The 23,151-nt window shown below is 52.2% G+C and overlaps 3 protein-coding genes across 6 annotated transcripts; all 3 read right to left on the minus strand.

The window, feature by feature from the left end:
• Positions 1 to 3: 3 nt before the first annotated feature.
• On the minus strand, positions 4 to 8,373 carry pank2 (pantothenate kinase 2). The gene is made up of 7 exons (XM_056590858.1): positions 6,973 to 8,373; positions 6,136 to 6,488; positions 5,582 to 5,835; positions 4,329 to 4,505; positions 3,717 to 3,840; positions 1,945 to 2,070; positions 4 to 1,567 (listed from the first exon to the last, which is right to left on the minus strand). The coding sequence occupies exons 1-7, from the start codon at positions 7,196 to 7,198 to the stop codon at positions 1,517 to 1,519; spliced, it is 1,311 nt and encodes a 436-aa protein (XP_056446833.1). The 5' UTR covers positions 7,199 to 8,373; the 3' UTR covers positions 4 to 1,516.
• Positions 8,374 to 8,456: 83 nt separating this feature from the next.
• mavs (mitochondrial antiviral signaling protein) lies at positions 8,457 to 14,556 on the minus strand. Of its 4 annotated transcripts, XM_056590844.1 has the most exons (6): positions 14,292 to 14,556; positions 13,389 to 13,453; positions 12,884 to 13,006; positions 11,315 to 11,579; positions 10,328 to 10,905; positions 8,457 to 9,406 (listed from the first exon to the last, which is right to left on the minus strand). In XM_056590844.1, the coding sequence occupies exons 3-6, from the start codon at positions 13,004 to 13,006 to the stop codon at positions 8,642 to 8,644; spliced, it is 1,731 nt and encodes a 576-aa protein (XP_056446819.1). In that variant the 5' UTR covers positions 13,389 to 13,453; positions 14,292 to 14,556; the 3' UTR covers positions 8,457 to 8,641. The 4 variants fall into 4 exon arrangements, with proteins under 4 accessions (XP_056446819.1, XP_056446817.1, XP_056446816.1 ...); XM_056590842.1 differs by lacking the exon at positions 13,389 to 13,453; XM_056590841.1 differs by having other exon boundaries at positions 12,884 to 13,453.
• Positions 14,557 to 17,799: 3,243 nt separating this feature from the next.
• On the minus strand, positions 17,800 to 18,975 carry LOC130382929 (G-protein coupled receptor 151). Its single transcript, XM_056590915.1, has one exon. The coding sequence runs from the start codon at positions 18,973 to 18,975 to the stop codon at positions 17,800 to 17,802; it is 1,176 nt and encodes a 391-aa protein (XP_056446890.1).
• Positions 18,976 to 23,151: the final 4,176 nt, after the last annotated feature.

The raw sequence follows: 23,151 nt of genomic DNA on the forward strand, positions 1-23,151 counted from the left end.
ATAAAAAACAAACGACACGAATCAAGATTGGATGAAGGTTTTTTTTTATTTGCTGAAACATTTCCGTACAAAACCGTTGGAACATTTTAGTGCAAGTTGACCCTCTGAAGGAGCCAACAGAGGGGAACTTTTGGAGTAGATTAGAAATGTAGAATACGTTTAACCATTATCAATGGCAGAAAAGACCATACAGGCACGTTTAGTTTTAAAGGTTCAGAAGTCCTTCAACCACAACAAGTGGAAATGTCTCTGCTACCTGAATATGAATGAGATGGAGAAACATGGTCCCTAAATCGCCTGATTTAAATCCTCTGAACACTGAACCAGAACGTTATGGACATCATTCTATAAGGAGGCTTTGTTTTTCATCTGAATGATAATTTTTATCACATACAAATTGTCCTAGTGCTTGAAAAACAACATCTTCTGGTATACTAAAATACATTTCACTCTCATAGAAAAAACAGCAGCTGCAGATAATCGTTAACAGTGCATTTATGACTCTTTGGTTTGAAAATGCAAACATGGAAAACACACACACAAACTCACACACAGGCCTTGCAATATAATCAGAAGCAACACTCATATCTTTCCGTGTTGAGCGCTGGGATTCACTTCAAGCTGCAATCGCAAGAAACAAAAGGCCTCCACTTTGGGACGGATTTGAGGTTTTAAGCAAATCTCCACAAACATTCCCTGACAGAAGCAGCCCCCCCCTGTTGATAATATATTGTCTCAGCTACCAGTTTACCAGTTCAGTTACCGTAAGGTCCAGGTGTGTGGCACTGACAACAGTACCACTCTTGATTGTCACAACGGTCAACATATTCTTTGGATTCCTAAAGTATACTTTTACTATAACACCTCGTACCACAACTACTGCAACAAGCCCCGCCCATATGAAACGTTCAGAATCGCTAACATTTGGTGCGCTTTCGGTCCCCATTTCCCAAGGAGGATCAACTGAACCCAACCTCATTCTAGATCCACACACTGTTCACACAGCGGTAGGGACACGCCCACACACAAACGGACACCAAGAACAGCACAAGAACAGTCACTCAAGATCCAGAACAAGAACAAGTAGCCGTCGATGCCGACGCCCACATGACTCAGGAAGCTTGTGCATGACAACATCTGGGACATCTAGACTTTAGCATCTGTAGGATCTGGATATCAGCACCGTATCACATAGATATAACCATCTTATCGTCTAGAAGTTAGCGTCAAGATATTAGCAGCTTATCCTCTCGAGATGTAAGCATCCTAGCATCTTGATGCTAGCATCTTAGCTTCCAGAAGTCAGAATCCAGATATTAGCAGCTTAGCCTTGAGATGTACGCATCCTAGCATCTCTATGTTAGCATCTAGAAGTTAGCATCATCCATAGATGAGCAGCTCGGCCTCTAGATGTTAGCGCGTTAGCCTCGAGGTGCTAGTGGCTAGCCGTACAGGAGGTTAAAAGTGCTTCCGCGTGGTCCTCCTCCTCCTCCTCCTCCTCTTCCTCCCTCTCCTCCTAAGACGGATGCAGGAGCTCCAGCAGCGCCCCCACAGCTCCAAAGTACCCCTAGGGGAGGGGTCATAGGTCAGGGGTCAGAGGTCAACAGCTGACACATCAGGCCAAGGCCACTGCTCTGCTCAACCTAGTTTAGGGAATTGTTACGTGAACTCATGAAAAGTTAAAACGATTTTAAACATCTTAAACATATACATTTCAGTCTTTGGATTTCTTTAGAGGAGTGAGAAGATGCTCTTTGACGTCTACATTCATTCCCAAGGTTCCATTTGTCACATAAATCGAGATTTCTAAAAACAGGGCACGAGCATAAACGTGTCATTAGTGAACCAAGCGCTTGGGAACCGCGCTCAACCAATGGGATCGCTGCAACCCTGTTTTAGCCAATGATGATCCTCTCTGTCCCCGGGCTCGGCCAATGGGCTCACCTCGTGCCTGAGGAACAGGGCCTTGAGCTGTCCTTTGGACCAGTAGTCCATGGCGTAGGCCAGAAGCTTCATGGACAAGGTGTTCACCCGCAGGAAGTTCCCCACAAACACCACCTTGTTGATGTTCTGGGGAGGGACGGAAACAGTTAGGAATGTTCTCCAGAACCTCAGAATTGGGGCGGGGGGGGGGGGGGGAATGAATAGGGCAACCACCATTAAAATCCTGCCTCAATTAATACCGTAGGAAATTTGAAGGAAAGCAACTGAACAAGTATGTACAATCATTTTTTTCCGAACTAGAACAGTTGAGAAACAAGGGTTGTTTTGTAGCACACAGTCCGCCTGGAGCTATAGAGCACCTTCTATCGGCCTGCGTTTGTAAAGAGCGCCCTCTAGGGGTTTGGAAAAATGGTTGGTTTGCGACATTTGGTCTCTGCACTTTACTTGCTGAGTCACTGTAACTTCCCCTTAGGTGTTCCTTGCTAAACTTTGCTACCATCAAGAACCATCTCGCCGTTATAAAGACATAAAAAACATTGTAATTATTTGAATGTTTTAGGATGTCACTTGATAAGGTCCGTTTTTGGTTGGTCATGGTTAACAATCAATCCAAATGAATACAGAATACATGTAGTAGCTTACAGTAGAAGTCACCCTGTGCCTAGTGGGGACAGTAGACATCACTGTGTCCCCTGACTCTAGTGGGGACAGTAGACATCACTGTGTCCTCATACTCTAGTGAAGACAGTAGACATCACTGTGTCCTCAGACTCTAGTGGGGACAGTAGACATTGATGTGTCCTCAGACTCTAGTGGGGACAGTAGACATCACGGTGTCCTCATACTCTAGTGGGGACAGTAGACATCACTGTGTCCTCAGACTCTAGTGGGGACAGTAGACATCACTGTGTCCTCAGACTCTAGTGGGGACAGTAGACATCACTGTGTCCTCATACTCTAGTGGGGACAGTAGACATCGATGTGTCCTCAGACTCTAGTGGGGACAGTAGACATTGATGTGTCCTCAGACTCTAGTGGGGACAGTAGACATCACGGTGTCCTCATACTCTAGTGGGGACAGTAGACATCACTGTGTCCTCAGACTCTAGTGGGGACAGTAGACATCACTGTGTCCTCAGACTCTAGTGGGGACAGTAGACATTGATGTGTCCTCAGACTCTAGTGGGGACAGTAGACATCTCCCGGTGTCCTCATAGCCCTGTACAATGCTGCTTGATCAAGACGCCACAAGGCAGCACCGTAAAGAGGCTGAGGACACCGGGACGGAGTGGTTTAATGCGGACGCATTGATCAAGAACTCTTGTTACAGATACAGTCTGAACAGTGGAATGGGTATGGTGTGTGACTCAATTAAAAAGGTCAATGTGGGTCAATTACTCTCCTACATGACTTGATGGTTAATGCTGGCACTTAATGTACGCACCTATTGTCTGTTGTATGTCCACCTTCTTATCCTAGCTAGCTTTGTTGTGTACGGCGACTGGGTTAACCTAACAATTGTTAGTGCTTGGCACTTGGTTCTATGACCATCCCTACTGTGCGGACAGCGGTACATATTGTCAGACTAATGTACTTATTGTAAGTCGCCATGGACAGCTGCTAAATGCAGTTAATGTAATCGTAAAAAATACATTAATGCTATAACTTAACCTCAAAAGGTTGAGGGCTTTTACTTTGAAAATATTTTTGCCGTCACCAATTCTGGTCGGCTTACAGAATGGAGTTCCCAGGCTGGGCGGAGGGATACGGACCTCGTTGAGGGCACACATGCGGGTGATGGAGCCGATGTTGTTGGTGATGGTGACCAGCGTGGCGCGTGCCAGGTCCGCCTTGGACACGCCCTCCCGCTTCTCCGACGTCAGCATGTTGCCAAAGCTAGCAAAAAAATAATAATAATAACATTGAAAGAATAATTTTGAAAAAACACCATCTCGGGTGAGTCACAGTACTGGTTTTACCATTTTGGCTTGACGTGGAGCTGGTTTATCCTTGTCCATGGCTCGTGGAATCACGTTAAAGGTGGCATATTATACCACCAGTTGCCGTGTCCACCTAGATGTGTGACGGATAGATGAGCCACCATTGCCTCAGTCCACTGGGTAGGCTGGTAGACTGATCTATCCAGCACACATCCAGGTGGACACGCCCACTTGTGATGTCAGAAGAGGCAGAATTTCAAAACGGCTTCTAACGACCAGTGCATAACACGTCACCTGTAACTAGCTTGCTTACTAAGCCAAAGCTAACTAACAAAGCAGCTGCGACCACCAACACCAACTAGCTTTCCAACTAACCGGTGCCAACTAGAATTCTTGCCTACCAACGCTTCCTACAGCGACACTGATTGGCGGACGCGTACACACCTGGAGGCCACGGCCCAGCCGGGGAGGCCGAAGCGCTCGTAGTCCCCGCCGTAGATGTCCTTCACCAGCTTGTCCACGCGCGTGCTCTCCCCCTCTGACGCCATCTCCAGGGCCTCCTCGAAGGTGGAGCAGCCGGTCAGCAGGCAGCACAGACCCAGGAAGGTCCCCCCACCGAGGCTGGAGGGGGGGGGGGGGAGGGAAGACAGACAGATAGATAGAGGGAGGAGTGGAAGACAGACAGAGGGTGGGATGGAGGGAGGGAAGACCAAGGGATGGAAGACAGACAGACGGACAGAGGGAGGGAAGACAGACAGACAGAGGGAGGGAAGACAGACAGACAGACAGAGGGGGGCAGACAAGACAGACAGAGGGAGGGAGAGAAGACAGACAGACAGACAGACAGACAGACAGAGGGAGGGAAGACAAGACAGACAAAGAGAGAGATGGAAGACAGACAGACAGACAGAGGGAGGGAGGGAAGACAGACAGACAGACGGACAGAGGGAGGGAAGACAGACAGACAGACAGAGGGGGGGAAGACAGACAGACGGACAGACAGAGGGAGGGAAGACAGACAGAGAAAGGGAGGGAGGGAAGACAGACAGACAGAGAGAAACCACAAATGGATTGTTAAACATGGTTTGTTTGCTTTGGACCCGGATAAGCATGTTATGTTCGGTGATTAAACGGACTCGGTGCAAACATGCACGCAAAAGCATGACTTCTAGGACGGCCAAACTGCCTTCAGATCACTGTGAGCGGAGGATGGACCTCCTCTTGTAATCCGCCTGAAGGCTCGACAGGCCGCACACATCTCAACGTGTGTAACCTACAGCCTCGTTCCAGCTGAGGATGCAAATGTTGAGCTTATTGCACATACTAGTGGAACCAAACGCGAGTCTGCTCTGTAGTGAATGAACCGAGGTCAGCACGGAAGCTATAGCCTACCATTAGAACCAATACAGTCCGCTCTACAGTGGATCAGCTGAGAACAGTGTGGACCTGGACCTCAGCTGGTCCACTAGAGAGAACCAGCTGAGGTCACTGTCAACCGTAGAGCAGACAGTGTTGGTTCTAGGCTATAGGTTCCATGCTCTACAGTGAACGAGCCAAGCTGACGTTGGGATCTCTCTCTCTCTCTCTCTCTCTCTCTCTCTCTCTCTCTCTCTCTCTCTCTCTCTCTCTCTCTCTCTCTCTCTCTCTCTCTCTCTCTCTCCCCCTCCCTCCCTCCCCCCCCTGGTCCTGGATCTCACCTGGTCCCGGTGACCCTCTTGTAGTCTGTCTCCGAGTACACCGCCATGATGCTGACCCCCGACCCGATGTTGACCAGCAGCAGGGGGTAGGGGTCCTGAAGCCCGTAGGGCTTCTGCTCGCAGCGCTCGGGGTCGCTGGGGTTCTCGAAGTAGTAGCACTCCGACGGGTCGCTGACCACCACCGACTCGGTGAAGAGGACCCCCCGGATCAGGCAGTCCAGCTCGTCCAGCTTCTGCAGCTGCAGGTCTGCCATCTGGGGACGGGCAAGGCAAGACACAAACAGGAAGTAAGGGGCGGGGTCAGACAGGAAGGACAGACGAAACAGGAACTGTACAACTGACCCACAGAACTTATTGCATTTTTACTATTCAGACATGCGTTTAAGGTACGTAATGACAGTAAGGATTCCCCAGTGGTTTATTTTGTGGACGTGGGGAGTTTTCCTCTACCAATGTGCGACATGGACTCCAATACTATGAGCTTCCTTGTTGATCAACTGTCAAATATCCAGAAGAACTATATTAAACGATAACCACGTATTAATTAAACGCACCGTTCGGAAGTCGGTCTCGAACTTGTACGCGCCGCCCCCCGTGGCGCACAGCGTGGTGTGCAGGCTGGAGAAGTGTTTGTTGCGGACCATCTGCAGGAAGGCGGGAAGGTCGTAGGTCGGGAAGCGGATGAAGTGCAGGTTCCCCGTCCGGCCGCACAGGGACAGGTCCTTGAGCTCCAGGTACACGTCGCGGATCCCCGTCTGCCCGTACGCCGTGTTGGATGTCAGGTATCGGCGGATGCTTTTGAGGTTCTCCACCTCCTCCTGCTCCTCCTCCGCCGTGATGTCCTTCGGCTCGAAGTAGACCAGCTTCACCAGAGTGCCGCCGATGTCCATGCCGAACCAGGGGAAAGCTGCGGGGTTTACGGTGGCACCATTACGCGTTGAGGATGCGTCGGAGACGGGTGGGGGGGAATAATAACATAACGATAAACGCATGAGGTTGACTTTGGTATTATGCAATGACCTTGACACATAAAGCCCCTATAAAATAACGCATGAATCAATGAGCGACAATTGATATTAACCGATCCCCAGTTGCTGAACAGCGATAGTACAGTGTGTACTACATACGCCATCTTGTTGCAAGAATGGGAGCCGTCTATTTCCCGCGACCCGACATCCAAGGTGTCTGAGCTCCGCGCAAACGTGTCCTAATACCACCGGGTCACCGCCTCCCTGCCCCCGCAGGGGGCTACAGACCCACGCGTATGACCGCTTCCCATAATCTCAAGGGGATTAATTTTAATTACCCCCCATTGAGCCCCGCGTAAAACTCAAGTCAACGAGCAACCATCCCCTTCCAGTGGATACTCCCAGCCCCTCCAGAACACGTACGTGGTCGGCTCCTCCTCAGCGAGTCGCTCCTGGTCGTCCCCGGACGATGGAGGGACGCTCCCCGGGCAGAGGCGCCTGGTCCCCCGGTTGTCGCGGTCCCGCCGGCCGGCTCGTCCGCAGGGTCGTCGGGCGTCATCTCCTCCTTCGCAGAGCGCAGTGGCTTCGTGGGCGTTTCGTCCTCGTCGTTGTTGACTTCGATGTCGCCTCGGTGGCCGTTTAACGCCATCGAGGGCGACGGCGGTTCCGCGTGTGGGACTACTTTCTTCCGCGGGACGGGTCAACGCGACTCATTTTAAAGGTACAAATCGTGTCGTTAAGGTAATTCTCACATCTAACGGTTTCTTACAATGAGCAGTCCGGTTTAAAGTGGACGGAGACGGCTGATGAAGAGAGGCTCGGCCAATGGGAGCGCGGATAGAAAACGGGCTCAGCCAATCGCCGTGGGAACAGGGCCGTCAGTCAACACCGTGTGCGCGTGCACACGGTGTGACAGAGGAGAGATTCTGTCAGACAGTAGTTGTTATACAGTACTGGCACAACAAAATAACATTTCATTATATGAACAGTAATTTGTTTTTGCAAATAGCAGTTAGAGACGTACGTGAATTTTATTCAGCAGGCTCATTATTATATGTTTTGATTATCAAGTGGATGTTCATCTGTCTGAATAAGATTTCTGCAAAAAAATATTCTCTTGTTTTCATTACTGCGTCAGTACATTGGAAATAATATTGCACATACACCTTCTATTAAATAGAAAACAAGAACTAAGGATCGAAACGTATCTAAACTACTTCTTCGACATCAAGGTCAAATCAGAAGAACACAGTGTTGACAAAGTGGTGATCTTTCCCTTATATTTAGATTCTCCTCTCATAGCAGGCCAACCTTTTCATAGATATATACAAATAAATACAGATTGATCTACATTGCACAAGCCAGAACAAGATTTAAAATTTATCGTGAAATGAATATCATTGCTATACTTGATTTATTAGCAGGGATTCAAGTAAAAGTAGATGCAAGTGCTTATCAGACTAATATGTTCCTAATTACACATAAGGCTATCATTGGCATCAGTTAACCACCACATATTTGCATTGGGTACATAAATGACCTGAGAAATGATCTCCTCAAAGTAGAGTCAATAAACAAAGGGGGGGAGAGAGAGAGGGAGGGGGAGAGAGAGAGAGGGAGGGGGAGAGAGAGAGAGGGAGGGGGAGAGAGAGAGAGAGAGAGAGAGAGAGAGAGAGAGAGAGAGAGAGAGAGAGAGAGAGAGAGAGAGAGAGAGAGAGAGAGAGAGGGCTTAATTACAGACAGAATGAATTATTGACAACTGAAGGTCTGCTATTATTACCGGGTAAATATTAAAGGACTGCCTGGCGGTAATGACCAATACCAGCAGCCACGAAAGGCACAGCTCACTAGGGGGGGGGGGGGGGGGGAGGGGAAGTGTTCACCGGACGCGCGGTAAGACACCGTGAGCGACCCACTCCATATCGCCATGGCGACAGTGGCGCCGTTATTTCAGGCGCGGGGGGGGGGGGTGGCGGCCCAATGCAGTCGCCCACGTTGTCCCACCGCGCCTCCAGTGAACGCAACCTTTGAGATCCGGCTCCAGACACCGCTGATCACGTGATCTCTCCCTCACACGGAGTCACGGCCGGGTTTAATGCTTCAGCCTCCAGGCCACGAGCATGGCGCACGCCGCCACCCCCGCGACCGTCACCGCGTACTTAGTCCTGGAGGACACGACGACCACGGACACCTCCTTCTCCGGCACCGGCGGCAGGCTGCCCCCGGCCGGCGGCTGGCGGGACGGAGCTTGCTCATGGGCCACGGCAGGGGAGGGTTTACCGTTGAGGACCTGATGCTCGCGTCCGCCGCTCCCCCACCCTGGTGATGACGAAGAGGACCGGCTCGGGGCCGCAGCTTCACGCTGACCTTCGTTCCTCTCGTCCCAGCAGGGGTCTCGGGGTGCGCGGACTGCATTTCCCAGAATGCCTTGCGCGGCGGCGGCGGCGGCGGGGCTGGCCAGGTTCTGGACGGATGGCTCCTCCGTCACGTGGCCCACGTGCTCCAGCACCTCCTGGGCCTCGCCCTCGGCGAAGGAGGCCAGGGACCCGCAGACGGAAGGGTCCCCGCGGGGAGGCGATCCGGAACCCTCCGGCGCGGGGTCGCTGATCTGCAGGCTGATGTCGTTCCCGGAGAACGGCGGCGCCGATAGGGCGGCGGTGGGCAGCGTGGCGGCGGCGGCGTGGCGGTCGGCGTCGGGCCGCACGCTGAGCAGCGCGCCGGGCTTGCTGAGGCACACGTCGTCCTCGTCCTCGTCGCGGAGCCGGCCCGGGTGGTCGTCTGGGTGGGGCCCCCGGGGGTCCGGGCGGTTCAACCCCGCCACCGGGGGCGCCGTGGCCAGCGGGACGGAGCTCTGGACCTAGCAGGGAAGGGAAGGTCAAGACTCAGCTGTTCAGAGTTCAAAGGTCAAGACTCTGTTCAGAGTTCGAAGGTCAACTCTACTAATACTGTAATCCATTTGGATGGTACGCCGGTACGTGCAAATTGTAATCCGCAAATATCCCAGCTTTCTTGCGGCATTTCACTGAGGCACGCCCCATTTTGGTCGTAGTATCTCGTCGCTTTGAAAGTAGAGCGAGTTCAGTGAGGCCGAACGTACTTCTCGTCAACAAAATTGGCTGCGCCCGTAAAGAGATTTATTTTCTTTTTGGGTCATTTTAATGTAGATTTTAAATGCTTTTACACACTTGATTACATTTCTACTCTATGCCGGTCACCAATTTATGCATTGCTAGGTCTTGCTGTGTGTGCAATACAATGTAAAGGTGCGTTGTTTGTTTTAGGGCAGGTTTGCTAAAGAGGCTAATGTAGCTAACAATAACAATGACTACCCAATAAGAAACGGGAAATATACTACGACCAAAAGGGGACACGCCTCCCCAAATTCCGCAACAAAGCTGGGAGATTTGCAATTTACGACTTGCATGTACCAACGTACCATCCAAATGGATTACAGCTTAACCTGTTCAGAGTTCGAAGGTTGTACGAAGACCACCAGACAAAGCCGTGGATGGTCAGGCTGTACGAGGTGGTGACCGTGGAGTCTGCCCCCTAACCCGACTGGTTTTACTCTCCTCACTGGGACCATGAAGGTTTTCAAAAGACAACACGAGTGTTCCTTCCGACGATAATATAAAACTACTAATGTTCACCACTCGCTGCTGCTGTGAACAATGTTTGGAAGAACCATTTCTACTCAATTTAATCCGTAACTTGACGCCTTTTCAAGTCTAACGATTCTTCCTGTATTCGGGATGGAGGGTGGCGAGGGGGGGTTTACCTGCGGAGGGGCGCTCTCCTGTACCGGAAGCTTCTCCGGGGTCAGGGTCGAGGAGGCGGACTCCAGATCCTCCTCAGACGAGTCGTCTCCGCACGCAGACGAGTCGTCTCCGCTCGCAAACGAGCCGTCTCCGACCCCAGACGAGTCGTCGTCCCCGCTCTCCTCGCCGCTCCGCCATGTTACCATGGACTCCGGCTGGGTGGGACTTCCTGTCGGGGCGGTACTCCCTGTCGGGGCGGGACTTCCTGTCTGGGCTGGGACCTCACGACCGGCTCCGTCGACGGCGGTGAAGCCGGAGCCGACCGCCGCGCCGACCCACTCCCTGGGTTCCTCCGAGTTCTCCTCCGGCTCCTGGCGGGCGGGGAGCGTCGCCGGCGGCGACACGGGGGTCGGAGGGGTGGACGGCCCCCGGGGGTCCGGCGCGCCAGCCTTGGGGAGCGGGGCTGTCTGGGCCCACGGTGCCTCAGGGGGCTCCGGGAGGGAGGAGGAGGAGGAGGAGGAGGCCCCAGTGGGGTCCGATGGGCTGACGGCAGGGGGGGAGTGGACGGTTGCCATGACGACAGTGGATGCTTTGGGAGCTGGAGGAAAGGGAAACAAAACAAACACAGACTCGAGAGATGTTTTTCTTTTAAGCTCCCAACTACAAATATACTTGTACCTTATTTTTTTTATTATTTAAGATGTGAATAAATATCTTCAGCTGTGATTGGGTGTTTTTGGTGAGGCTGGACCAATAAGGGGCCGGTCGGCTTCCACGCCCCCCCCCGACTGCTGTCAGTCGGGGTCGTGACCCCAGTCAGTCGGGGTCGTGACCCCAGTCAGTCGGGGTCATGACCCCTAGGTCTGGAACCACTGGGCCATGCTCCCACGCCCCTGCAGGCTAGGGGGGGCGGAGCCTCACGGCTGTGGGGCGGAGACTCAGGGCTAGGGGGCGGGGACTTGCGGCTTGGGGGGGCGGAGACTCGCGGCTAGTGGGAGGAGACTCACGGCTGGGGGGCGGAGACTCATAGCTGGGTGGTGGAGACTCGCGGCGTGGGGGCGGAGACTCGCGGCGTGGGGGCGGAGACTCGCGGCGTGGGGTTTTCAGGCGGCGGTACTCGGCCACTATCTCGGCGGCCATGCTGCGGTGCTCGCAGGCGACCAGCGCGGCGATGAACTGCTCGGGCCAGTTCTCCCGCCGGTGGAGGCTCTGCAGCAGCAGCTGCATGGCGTTGAAGTTCCCATTGTGCTCCCGCTTCGCCTCGACCTCCTCCTGAAGCACAGTACACACACGCAGACACAGTCACATAATACACAATATAGTACACACACACACGCATAGTACACACACGCAGATATATAGTACACACCCACGCAGACATAGTAATATAGTACACACACACACACGCATAGTACACCCACGCAGACACAGTCATATAGCACACAATATAGTACACACACACACGCATAGTACACACACGCAGAAATATAGTACACACCCACAGACGTAGTAATATAGTACTCACACACACACAAAGACAAAAAGTACCCACACACATAGACATATAGTACACACACGCAGACATAGTAATATAGTACCCAGAAACACGCAGACATAGTAATATAGTACACTCACATAGACCTATAGTACGCACACGCAGACATAGTAATATAGTACACTTACACAAGTATAGTACACACACGCAGAAATATAGTACACACACGCAGACATAGTGACATAGTAAACACACATAAAGTACACACACGCAGACATAGTAATATAGTAAACACACACATAAAGTACACACATGCAGACATAGTAACATAGTAAACACACACATATAGCACACACAAGCAGACATAGTAATATAGTACACACACCCACACATAGACAGATAGTACACACACACAGAAATATATTGTAAACGCCCGCAGACATAGACCTATAGCAGTGGCGGATCTTCCATTAGGCAAACCTAGGCAAGTGCCTGGGGCCCCAACCAAAAAAAAAAAAAAAAAAAACTGAAAAAAAAAATATATATATCTGAAACTGATTTTACTGTGGAGAGTTGAGTGGCAGTGCATTATGGGTTTATTGCGATTCTAAGAGTATTGGGATGGTTATTTGTTTTGTGTACGTGTTTCAAAAATTAGGGCCCCATGTCTATATTTTGCCTAGGGCCCCAAAATGGCTAGATCCGCCCTATTAGTACACACACACTGACATAGTAAAATAGTACACACATAGACGTACAGTACACACACGCAGATATAGCAATATGTTCAAACACACAGTAAACAGAAGTCTGTCTGTCTCTGTATATGGTCGACACAGCGCATTACGGCAAAAGTTTATCAGATCATCGCTCTTCATGGCTGTGCTTTCAGAACAAAGCAGCTAGCATGACAGATCCGAGGTGACATCGAGGTGCACACATTGACGTTATGAATCCAAGATGACACTATAAAAGGTGAACTCCTCCTTTACAACACTAAAATGGTTTACTACTGAATGGCCGCCACACGTAAACGGTATGAATCAAAGATTCTTGGTTATTGGAGGGACGTTGGACTCACCCGGTCGGAGAGGGTGAGGCAGGGCAGGTGAGGGATGATCTCTCTCACTTTGACCTTGCTGACTATCTCAGACATGTGGGTCCTGATGTAGCCATTGTAGAGTTGATCACTGACAAAGGACATCTGAAACAAGCCAAGCAACGTCCAATGACTCATCCATTATGTTTTTCGGAACTGTCGGGGAAACCCACATGATACAAGATGCCTGCCTTGGCAGTGGAGCAACCGCGGAAATAACGAAATAACGAAAGTGAAACTATGAAAAACCACGTGAAAGGAGATGCAAGACTGGTTTCCTCAGTCAGTCAATGCAGACAGACCAGGTTCCCTTTGGAGTCAACACATTTATTGTTTAATCAAGGTTAACTGTCCATTTGGAAAATAAAGGTTGAACTCCTGTTACTCAGTGATGAACTATGGACTGGGGATTGTCTGATACGAGGGCACTTAGTTAATAACAGAGTAATAAGATAAGATAAGATAATAAGATAAGACGAATAGTGACCTTTTGACGGGAAGGATCCGAACGGCAGCAGGAAGCGTGTTGAACACACTCTGGTGTGTTTACACCTAAACAGCATACCGAAGCAATCGCCCGTTAATCTCTGAGAGCAGTCAGACCGGGAGAGAGCCTGCTCAGGGTTACATTAACCTCGTCCCCGGAGGCCTCAGCAGGGGAGCATGTGGAGTAAGCCAGGCGTCAAAGAGCAAAGTCTGATACATTCACTCACAGCCGCTCACATGACGAAAAAAGCGAAATAAATAAATACAAAAACGTTAACAAACCTCCTCCCACCTCATTACTTCATGGCTTCGATTGCACAGCGACAACAGCCCGTTGAGAAACAGGTAAGACTAGTGAAGGTGAAAAAAACCATTGACACAAGGACGCCTGCCGGACAGGACTCGTCCTCTAAAAGCTGGCAGGTCAACCCGGCCGCCCACCTGACATTCCTCACACACCTGTATAGGTCCGCTTTCAGCCCCCCATCAACAGGTTAACCACTTTAAATAGGGGAGATCAGACTGCCCGCATTGAGGGAAGGCGAAGACAAGGTGTGCATCGATCACAGCGTTCGGGTTGGTTTGCCATGCAATCGATGAGAAGTTGGATGTAAAAGTTCGCCAACATGGAGGACAGGACCGGGCGAGGGGGGGGGGGGCACAAAACATGTCAACGCTGACTTTAAACACTTATCAGTCAATTTTAATCATTCGATTATGTTCGAGTTCTCCAGTGACACAGAAGAGGCGTGAACTTATAAACGATTATGCCATGATCAAGGTATAAGTCAGAGCCTAGAAGCTCTAAAGGGCCGAGCTGTTTATTATCACACACACAAAAACATCAACTGTCTCACGAAGACGAGAAGGTCTTTATGTCGCCTGCCAGGCATGAGTTCCTCACCTTCTTTTCTGTTCCCTAGTGGTGTCCAAACGCCGAGATCTTCCGCTGCCTGTCCGCCCAGCCTTTGTGCGTGAACGCGCGGTCTCGTGTGCGTCTTGTTTCGGGGGCGTGCACTTCACGCATCAGCAGCACCCTGTTCGTCCGGAGTGTCCGGTTATCGGGTCTGATTGGAGGATATGTTCATGCATAAAGAGGACGACCAATGGGAATTGTTTGTCGGACAAGTTGAGCGTCAATTCTTGACTGTGCACGTCGAAGATTTTTTTCTGCGTCAAACGCGGTGCCCCCCCCCCCCCCCCCCCCCCGTCAGAAATGTAGCCTACATTGATACATTTTTGAGAGAAGAAGTAGCACTGTAATGTTGCAATTATTATTATTATTTGAATAACAACAAGGGCCTTCTTAACAATAGGGAGAGTTGCATTGCTACGGAAATAATAAATAAATAAAAATGTAGAATACTAAAAGTTGCCTATGTTTCATATCAGGACAGGATGTGGAGTCTTACATTTCCGTATGCATTGTACCATTGTAACCACTGGGTGGCACTGTGCACGCGTCCTGGTTTTCCCCGTACGGAGAGATGACATAATTTTAGCAGGATCAAATCATAAAAAGCCGGTGCCTCGATGGGAATGAGTGTTAACATTGTGTGGTATTAAGCATGTCATTTAGTATGCAACATCTTTTTTTGTGGTGTAACTTACGCTTTTAGAGTGAGTTATCTGCTGCCTAACGATAATATAGGCCTACCATAATACTTTTTTTTTTTTTTTGGAATTATATTTAACTCATTTGATGGATATTGAAACGGCTAAGGCTCTCCGCTGAATGGTCCTCGGTTTGATCCCCAATGTCCACATCTGTGAACAAGATGAACTGTATGCACTGGCCGGCTCCTTAATGATGATCTGAATCCCCTGTAAGTAAATCGTTCTTGCAGGAAAGCATCTGACAAATTACAGCATCTGCTAAATAATAAATAGAATCAGTGTACTTAAAGTGTACTTCTGAACGTGGGTGTGAGAGAGAGAGAGAGAGAGAGAGAGAGAGAGAGAGAGAGAGAGAGAGAGAGAGAGAGAGAGAGAGAGAGAGAGAGAGAGAGAGAGAGAGAGAGAGAGAGAGAGAGAGAGAGTACTGTCCCGTTATGAAGCGTTCCAGGAGCTGCCCTAGATCCCTTGAGCTTGTCCTCTACTCGTCATCTCAAGTCATCAGACCCCCCCAGGCCCGAGGGTTCAACCAGCGGTTAAAACCTCTCCAGCACTACGATGCTTCTCTCTTTCTCTCTCTTATCAGAGCGTTGCATCCCAGTGCACTACACTGAGGGAACACTCCTCCCCATCTCTCCCCAACCCTCGCTCCCCTCCTCCCTCCCTCCCTCCTTACTCACTCTCGCAAAGGGAACTCTCCTTTATTGAACGTCTCCCCCCCCCTCCCCCCTTCCTCCACATCTCCTCCTGTATTGAGCTCCCCCAGCCCCCCAGGGAGTTGCTGGTCCTTTAGCGGGCGGTGTTTATCCGAGCGGTCCATGATCCTCCAAGTGCATTACCGCCGGGCGAAGGCTGGGTTCACTCCGTGTTACGTAGGCCTAATTGCGCGGCCGCGTACGGTCGCCAGACGAGAGCGAGCCGCCGCACAAAAGACCCTCGCGGTCTGGGACAGGACGACCCGCGGGGCACGGGTGTACTATTCCGCTCGGTAACCAACACCATTAGGCTCTTCAGGAGCGTCCAACATGTTGTTCCAGCTGCCAGGCTTTCGACGTGGCAGCACAACCGATGGGCTTGAGATGATGGGTCGGAGCAGGATTCCCTGCAGCCCATCCAGTGAGGCTAGCCTAGGCGTCACATTGTGATGGTTTGTTTGGTGTTAAGTAGCCTACAGTGTGATGTGTCACACATTGTGGTGGGATGTTGTTTAGCAGGCAGGCCTACTGATATAGTTAGTGCGATATGAGACAGTTTGTGATGGGATGTTTGGTGTTAAGTACTGGTATAGTAAGTGCAATATTACGCACCTTGTGATTGGATGTTTAGTGTTTACTGTTCCACCTTCACACTCACACTGGAAGGCCTGGTTGTGCCGTTTTAAAAGGGCAAACTAAAAGATAGATCCCAGTCTTCATTGGAGGTTATTTGGATAATTAACATTCGACCATATTAGACAGACTTTTGTCTGGGTGCATGATTGAAGTCAGTTTAAAAGGAACTTGTCATTTATCCTGATGAGTGACGCTAATTGACCATTACAGAATCAGTTATAACACCCTGGATAGACTTGCCCATGTTGCACATGCCCACGTTCTCAACTCAAACATTTACTTGAATCTGAATAACCGCCACCTACATTCAAACCTCGGGGACAGCGCCAGTCTCTCTGTACTTGGTTGTCACTTTACGTTAGTTGGTCGACAAGAGCGCGAAACCATTTCAGAGCTAAGAAAAAGAGTGGGTGCAGTACCGCTGTTTCGCCTTCTGCATAACAGGGGCGCTGTCCCCGCTTGTTGGGATTTGTTTACTCTGCCTCAACAAATTCAGTAAAAGTAGCCCAGATGTTGCGATGAGGTTTTCCCTCAATCTATGGAGTTCAAAATTCGTTATTGTTCCACAATAAAAGAGTTTTCATATATATTTAGGTTATGTTTTCATCCACCTGGAGCAACAATCAAGCCTGTAGCTATACTCTAAAATGAGAGGGGCCTACTAGTGAAATGCTGAGGTCAGGGTGTGAATGCCCGTGAACTCATAAACCCTGACTGGTAGTAGGCTACATGACAAATATGATGATATTTCAGTCGGTCGTTCAGAAATATGTAAGGCCTATTGATAATCCGGCGTGCTCTGAGTGATTATCCGAATGGAATATTGCGATCAAATCTCCTCTGGATTATTATCATCATTATTATTAGACTAGATTATTTATTCATTCGATTATTCGACGAAGCAATGTTTTCCACCTTGGCGTCATGTCGGGTCATGGCGTTTTCAATTAAATGGAGAGCTTTGCCGCTGAATTTCTGCCGGTTTTATCCGTGATTAAGATGTGATTAAGGAAGATGTGTTTTATTGCATTTGAAAAAACACTGGTTCCCGTTGCACTGGACACATTTTATTACCGGAATACAAATACATGGTCACAAAAATCAGTCGGTGTTCTATCAAATATATACACGCACCATTGAAAACAGGATTTATTAGGCTACTTTGCGCCACAGATGAAGTCATCTAACCACAACGCGAGTGCCAACAACACTGGGCTAAAATACACGCTACATTCAAAATGTTTATAACGTCATGTTTACATCATAAAAACACATCGCTTTAGGTCTACCCGTTTATCCCCTGACCCATGTAGACACCGGCGCGCCGATAGCGCGATGCGGCACCGACAGCGCGACGCGGTGCCGCCGAGGGGTCGGGGAGAGGAGCGATGAACTACAAGCAACTTTCTACTCTACTGGAGAACACCACGCGTCACGCCATCCTACAACACGCCGTCCCGCGTCCCGTCACAGCATCTTCTCCTCGCGCTCCCACGGGACGGGGTCTTGATCATCCTCCACGTGCGTGTTCCGCCTTCCGGTCCAGAAGTGCTCTACGTCGGGGAAGTTCTTTTCCAGCTCGTGGGACTCGGCATTGTCGTCGCCGCCCTCCTCGCGCGCTCCTCCGAGCTCTGCGCCGTTCTCCTCGCTCTTCGCCGGACACCTGTTGCCGCCGGACGCGTTCCGGGCGCCTCTGCACGTGGAGGCGAACCAGACAACGACGACGCCGCGACGCACGTCGTCGTACATGGTCATGAGGATGGCGGGAATCGCGCAGCTGCTGGAGTACAGGAGGACCTGCGCGAAGATCGCGAGACCGACCGGCGGCTTGTGGAAGCCGAGGCGCGTCCAGGTGAACGCACTCCACTCGGGTAGCAGAAGCAACGCATTGGCGCCGCTCGCGCACAGCAGCACGAGCGTCACCTTGCTCTGCCGCTGCCGTGCGCCGCTTCTGGGCGCCGCCGCGTGGTTGACCGCGGCGTGCAGAGTCTTGACGTAGTAGGCCAGCGTGAAGGCGGCGGGAAGGGCGAAGGTCAGCGCGGGGTAGACCTTGTAGAACAGGCTCATGAAGTCCGCGGCACACGCGGGCGGCGCCGACACGCAGATGAAAGTGTCGGCGCCGCGCGTCTGCAGCGAGGCGAACAGAAACTGCGGGACGGGGAACATCACGGAAAAAGTCCAAATGAGGGCGAGCGCAACGTGGATCCAGGTCGCGCGGAGCCGTGGCGGTCGCTTGGCGCCACCAGTGGGGACCGCCACCGGGTTGTGTTTGGCTCGGGTCGTGGCAGCCAGGGTCAGAGTCTTGGCCGCAACGCACGCGTGCTGGAACCAGTCGGCGGTGCTGCAGACGAAGCTGCCCAGTGTCCAGGACTGGCGGTAGTAGGTCAGCGCGCGCACGGGAGCGCACAGCAGCAGGATCGCGAGGTCCGTGGCGGCCACGGCGGCCAGCAGAGCTTTGACTTCTGAGCCTCGCGCTCTGCCGAATTCCCGGTATAAGATGAGCATCACGAGCAGGTTGCCGACGGCGCCGGACACGCAGATCCCGATGAGGATGACCGGTACAGCGGTCCTCGTCCCCTCCCCCGGGTGGAGTTGGACTCCTCCGACGAAGTCCACGAACGACTCGTTCATGAGTCGATCCATATCCGCGTTTCCGGTGACTTTGTAAACAACACCAACAATCCCGATTATGCCCCTTTAATTCAGATATCGCGCGTCCAGTATAATTATAATTATTGATCAGTCTTTTGGCGCGCTGGAGCTGTCCGCGAGCCGGCAGGTGCTGGAGCGCGGGTAAACAGAGTGAGCGGCGCGCGCGTGCGCTATTGCAGGTGCGCTATTTCCAGTGCTGCCATTTAGCGTCGTCAGGCGCCCACGTCACTTTCCCTCCGTGGCCCCGGGCTCGAGCCCAGCGCGCCGTGGTGGCGTCTCTCGCTGTGACGCGCGTGGCCGAGCTCGCGGGGTTGTATGTGCACGCTCAGAGAGAGAGAGCAGGAGAGATCTATATTCTGACTTTAGATTTTTTTCTGTAAATATTCCATGACCTCCCCTAATTTATTTTCATTGGATGGCGGACCGGGCGGTATTGACGTCAGACGGGCAGATGTTGCGTCTATTAATCAAGTAATGATAAATTGATGTCTTATATCGGCCCGAGCATGTCATTAGTTCTCGGTGAAGAACCAACAGTAAAATCGTAATGACTTGCAATAAGCACATTGGTGCCTCTAGGAAATGTGTTGACTTGAAATGTCTAGAGAGAGGGGGGGGGGGGGGGGGGGGGGGAGAGGGAGAGGGAATAAGAGGCACATACATAAAGAGAGAGTGAGGGAGAGAGTGGGAGAGTGATGGAGAGAGAGAGGGAGAGTGATGGAGAGAGAGAGGGAGAGAGAGAGGGAGAGAGAGATCGGAGGAGGGAGAGAGAGAGTGAGAGAGGGAGAGAGAGAGAGAGAGAGAGAGAGAGAGAGAGAGAGAGAGAGAGAGAGAGAGAGAGAGAGAGAGAGAGAGAGAGAGAGAGAGAGAGAGAGAGAGAGAGAGAGAGAGAGAGAGGAGAGAGAGGGAGAGAGAGAGAGAGAGAGAGGGAGAGAGAGCGAGAGGGAGAGAGAGAGGGAGGGAGAGAGGGAGAGAGAGGTGAGAGGGTGCCCACTCAAATGCTGTCACCTTCGCAGTAAGGGCCGGTTGCTAGGCGACCAGGGCCACTCACCCAGCGGGGGGGGGGTGGGGGGGAGAGAGGAGAAACACCCAGCGACTCTGGAAACCCCTCAAGACGGTCCCCCCCCCCCCCCCCCTCTACCCCACAGCCTTCACAGACCTTCTTCAGCCGGCCGCCCTTTTGGCTGCATGGCTGGGGGAACTTTCTAGAGTCTTACGTGGAAACCATGACGACCCGATGCAGCACCCGCCGTTGTCACCACGACGGCGGGTGGAGTTGTCGTCGACATGTCGACTTTCCAGAAGGTTCTCCCTGTGCCCAGCTCACCGACATGGCCGTCAGGGGAGAGAGGTGAAGGTCCTGGGTCAAGTGGGGTCCCCCCCCCCCAGGGAAGGTAGGGGACACCTCCTGTTTCGGCCGTCCCACGCCAGCCCTTGACGGGGGCCGCAGACTGATGGTGTCGGGGTTCGGAGTTCTCCCTGGTTCATCGTACCAGTATACCAGTGCTGTTGTTCTCCCTGGTTCATCGTACCAGTATACCAGTGGTGTAGTTCTCCCTGGTTCATCGTACCAGTATACCAGTGCTGTAGTTCTCCCTGGTTCATCGTACTAGTATACCAGTGCTGTAGTTCTCCCTGGTTCATCGTACCAGTATACCAGTGCTGTTGTTCTCCCTGGTTCATCATACCAGTATACCAGTGCTGTTGTTCTCCCTGGTTCATCATACCAGTATACCAGTGCTGTTGTTCTCCCTGGTTCTTCATACCAGTATACCAGTGCTGTTGTTCTCCCTGGTTCATCATACCAGTGTACCAGTGCTGTTGTTCTCCCTGGTTCATCATACCAGTATACCAGTATACCAGTGGTGAAGTGTTCCCTGGTTCATCGTACCAGTACCAGTATACCAGTGGTGTAGTTCTCCCTGGTTCATCGTACCAGTGTACCAGTGGTGTAGTGTTCCCTGGTTCATCGTACCAGTGTTCCAGTGGTGTAGTGTTCCCTGGTTCATCGTACCAGTGCTGTAGTTCTCCCTGGTTCATCGTACCAGTGTACCAGTGTTGTTGTTCTCCCTGGTTCATCATACCAGTATACCAGTATACCAGTGGTGAAGTGTTCCCTGGTTCATCGTACCAGTACCAGTATACCAGTGGTGTAGTTCTCCCTGGTTCATCGTACCAGTGTACCAGTGCTGTTGTTCTCCCTGGTTCATCATACCAGTATACCAGTGGTGAAGTGTTCCCTGGTTCATCGTACCAGTACCAGTATACCAGTGGTGTAGTTCTCCCTGGTTCATCGTACCAGTGTACCAGTGGTGTAGTTCTCCCTGGTTCATCCTACCAGTGTACCAGTGCTGTAGTTCTCCCTGGTTCATCGTACCAGTGTACCAGTGGTGTAGTGTTTCCTGGTTCATCGTACCAGTATGTATACCAGTGCTGTAGTTCTACCTGGTTCATCGTACCAGTATACCAGTGGTGTGGTGTTCCCTGGTTCCCCCTAGCAGTGAGCAGCAGGGGTGAATGCTCTAGCCCTCTCTCTGGGCTCTCCCCCACCGGGCCCAGGTCTGCTGCTGGGTCATTAGCTTCTCTTCAGAACCGGCGCCCTGCTCCGTCATTTGTGTTGCTCTACAATGAGACCTCCTCCAGCAGTGGTCTCAGTGGGGGGGGGAGGGGGGGGGGGGGGGGGGGGGGTGGAGGATGTGGTGGAGTAGGTGCCGGTTATGGGTGGTGGAGGTGGTGGTGTTATGGGTGGTGGTGGTGGTGGTGGTTATGGGTAGAGTTGGTGGTGGTTATGGGTGGAGGTGGTGTTGGTGGTTATGGGTGGAGATGGTGGTGGTTATGGGTAGAGGTGGTGGTGGTGGTTATGGGTGGAGGTGGTGGTGGTTATGGGTGGTGGTGGTGGTTATGGGTGGAGGTGGTGGTGGTGGTTATGGGTGGAGGTGGTGGTGGTTATGGGTGGAGGTGTTGGTGGTAGTTATGGGTGGTGGTGGTGGTTATGGGTGGAGGTGGTGGTGGTAGTTATGGGTGGTGGTGGTGGTTATGGGTGGAGGTGGTGGTGGTTATGGGTGGAGGTGGTGGGGGTGGTTATGGGTGAAGGTGATGGTGTTATGGGTGGTGGTCTCCGGTCTTTCAGAGCACAAAGTAGAAATGAGGTGAAAATAGTAAAAGCACTCCTCAAGGAGAAAGGTGGTGCTGACGGAGCAGTCCTCGAGGGTGGGGTGGCAGGGGAAGTGAGTGCAGCGGTTTCGTAGCACCGCCTGCAGAGCCTTTGGGCGTAGCGGAGAACAGGACGCTCCGTCTCTTTAGAGTGGTGTCTTTACAACCCCACCCGCCGGCCCGCGTTAGGCTCAGCGCTCCGCTGGGGCAGAAAGACTCTCACACCGCCCAGCGCCTCAGAGAGCCCAGCGAGACCCCGCCCAAAGAGACCCCGCGCACCACCGAGACCCCCACCCAAAGAGACCCCCACCCAAAGAGACCCCCACCCAAAGAGACCCCGCGCAACACCGAGACCCCCACCCAAAGAGACCCCGCGCACCACCGAGACCCCCACCCAAAGAGACCCCCTCCCAAAGAGACCCCCTCCCAAAGAGACCCCCTCCCAAAGAGACCCCCGCCCAAAGAGACCCCCTCCCAAAGAGACCCCCACCCAAAGAGACCCCCTCCCAAAGAGACCCCCTCCCAAAGAGACCCCCACCAAAAGAGACCCCCTCCCAAAGAGACCCCCACCCAAAGAGACCCCCACCCAAAGAGACCCCCACCCAAAGAGACCCCCTCCCACAGAGACCCCCTCCCAAAGAGACCCCCTCCCAAAGAGACCCCCTCCCAAAGAGACCCCCACCCAAAGAGACCCCACACACCACCGAGACCCCCTCCCAAAGAGACCTGGCCCCCACACTCCGGGGTCTCTGTGGGACTCTGTGTCCGGAGGTGGTGGGAGAGGTGGAGGAGGGGGCAGTGAGGAGGTGGAGGAGGTGGGGGAGGGGGCAGTGAGGAGGTGGAGGAGGTGGAGGAGGTGGAGGAGGTGGTGGGAGAGGTGGGGGAGGTGGGGGAGGTGGAGGAGCTGGAGAGGTGGTTGAAGAGGAGGAAGAGGAGGGGGGGTGGAGGAGAGGTTTGGGAAGTGGACGAGGTGAGGAGATGGTGGAGGAGGTGGAGGAGGTGGGGGAGATGGTG

Source organism: Gadus chalcogrammus, chromosome 5 (assembly GCF_026213295.1).
Source record: "Gadus chalcogrammus isolate NIFS_2021 chromosome 5, NIFS_Gcha_1.0, whole genome shotgun sequence".
NCBI lineage: Eukaryota > Metazoa > Chordata > Actinopteri > Gadiformes > Gadidae > Gadus > Gadus chalcogrammus.